General features: G+C 43.3%; 1 protein-coding gene across 1 annotated transcript; it reads right to left on the reverse strand.

The window, feature by feature from the left end:
• Positions 1 to 476: 476 nt before the first annotated feature.
• Positions 477 to 1,718, reverse strand: LOC130966319 (uncharacterized). Its single transcript, XM_057891106.1, has one exon. It carries the CDS (start codon positions 1,716 to 1,718, stop codon positions 477 to 479), a length of 1,242 nt encoding a protein of 413 aa, XP_057747089.1.
• Positions 1,719 to 2,380: the final 662 nt, after the last annotated feature.

The raw sequence follows: 2,380 nt of genomic DNA on the forward strand, positions 1-2,380 counted from the left end.
TTCTCTTGGTCTCTAGGATCAACCACTATTTGGTTATATCCTGAATAACCATCAGGAAAACAGTAATAAGCATGTCCTGCGAGTCTTTCCAACATCTGATCCATGAATGGGAGAGGGAAATGATCCTTTCGTGTAGCTTCATTGAGTTTCTGATAATCAATGCACATCCGCCATCCTGTGACGGTCCTTGTAGGTATCAGTTCGTTCCTCTCATTGGGAACCACAGTGATTCCTCCCTTCTTGGGCACAACATGCACGGGGCTGACCCAAGGGCTGTCTGAGATCGGGTATATTACTCCTCCTTGCCAAAGCTTCATAACCTCTTTCTGTACCACTTCCTTCATGATTGGATTCAGCCTTCTTTGGGATTGAATGGATGGTTTTGCATCATCTTCCAACAGTATTTTATGCATGCATATAGCTGAACTGATTCCCTTCAGGTCAGCAAGGGTCCATCCGATGGCGTCCTTATGCTCCTACAGCACCTTGAGCAGTTCATCCTCTTGATCTTGGCTGAGGCCTGAGCTTATAATCACTGGGTAGTTTTCATTTTCTCCTAGGTATGCATATTTGAGAGTGGGTGGCAATGCTTTGAGTTCAACCTTAGGTGCCTCTGATTTTTCAGTCTCTTCCTTTGGTGCATCTTGAACATGACTCTCTGCTGTTGCAACATCCTCACTTGATATATACTCCTCTTCCATTGATCTCTCAGGCTCTTCATGCTCTTCTTCTTCAAAACACTCCTGCACTTCTTCTTCAAGTGCGTCTAACCTCATGCATTCCCCCAATTGTTCTGGTGGGTAACTTATGGCCTTGAACACATTGAATGTCATCTTTTCATTGTGTAATCTCAAGGTAAGATCACCCTTTTGGACATCAATGATAGCTCCAGCAGTAGCCAAGAACGGCCATCCCAGAATAATGGAAGTCTTGGCTTCCTCCTGCATGTCTAACACTACAAAATCTGCCGGGAATATGAAGTCTCCTACTTTCACCAACAAATCCTCTACTATGCCATGAGGGAATTTGAATGATCGGTCTGCCAGTTGTAAGGCCATTTTTGTTGGTTTAGCCTCCTCGATCTTCATCTTCCTCATCATTGCTACTGACATCAAATTGATGCTGGCTCCTAAGTCACAAAGGGCCTTCTCTACTGTGATTTCCCCTATAATACAAGGGATCTGAAAACTCCCAAGATCCTTCAACTTCTGGGGTAGTTTGTGCTGGATGATAGCATTACATTCTTCGGTTAGTATCACAGTTTCATTATTCTTCCAGCTTCTCTTCTTAGTTATCAGCTCCTTCAGGAACTTGGCATGGAGTGGCATTTGTTCGATTGCTTCAGCAAAGGGTATGTTGATTTGTAGTTTCTTGAAGATCTCCAAGAATCTCACGAACTGGTTGTCATCTTCCTTTTTCTTCAACTGCTGAGGATATGGAGCTCTTGAGATGTTCAGTTTTGGCATCCCTTTTTCTTTTTGTGGACTTGAAGTGGGAGTTTGAACTCCATCTTGCTCTTTTCCCTTTTCATTTGAGCCTTCTTCTTGTGGTTTTTGGAAGAGTTCCTTAAGTTCCTTCCCGCTCTTAAGTGTTATAGCTTGACACTCTTCCTCTTTTCTTGAATTGTTATCATTGCAAAGGTGGTGGTTAGAAAGATGCTTGAATAGATAACCAATTTGTGTCTCCAGTTTCTTGATGGCAGCTTTTTGATTCTGCATGTTTGACTGCACTTCCTCTCGAAATACTTTACTGTTTCGGACGTCTTTGCATACTCCCTCAAGTAAAGTTTCAAGCTTAGAGAGTCTGTCATCAATTGATGGTAGATTGGGAGTAGAGGTGTTGTTTTGGTTTTGATATGGGTGTGGAGAAGTGTTGTTGTGGGGGTGTTGATATGTCCTCTGTGTGAATTGTTGATGAGCTCCATTGTTGTTGGAGTTGTAACGTCTCTGGTCTTGGCTTTGATCTTGCTGATTCCCCCACCCAAAGTTTGGGTGGTTCCTCCATCCAGAGTTTTATGTCTTGGAGTATGGATCATGGTTATGTCTAAGTGAATTCCCAATATAGTTGGCTTGCTCAAGGTTACCCTCTGCCTCTTCATCAACTCCTTCTTGGGTTGTTGAGGAGGTGGTGATTGCTGCCACTTGGTTCCTCTCCATCTTCTTGGTGAGGTCAGCTAGCTTCTTGGTGAGGTCAGCTATCTGCTTGGTAATGAGCTTGTTCTGAGCCAGCAGAGCATCTACATTGTTTAGCTCTATCACTCCCTTAGTGTTCCCTCTTTCGGAAGCATAGAAGTAGTCATTCTCAGCTACAGTTTCAATGACATCTATAGCTTCTTCAATGGTCTTCTTCTTGTTCAAGGATCCTCCAGAGGAATGATCTA

The sequence above is a fragment of the Arachis stenosperma genome, chromosome 3, assembly GCF_014773155.1.
Source record: "Arachis stenosperma cultivar V10309 chromosome 3, arast.V10309.gnm1.PFL2, whole genome shotgun sequence".
NCBI lineage: Eukaryota > Viridiplantae > Streptophyta > Magnoliopsida > Fabales > Fabaceae > Arachis > Arachis stenosperma.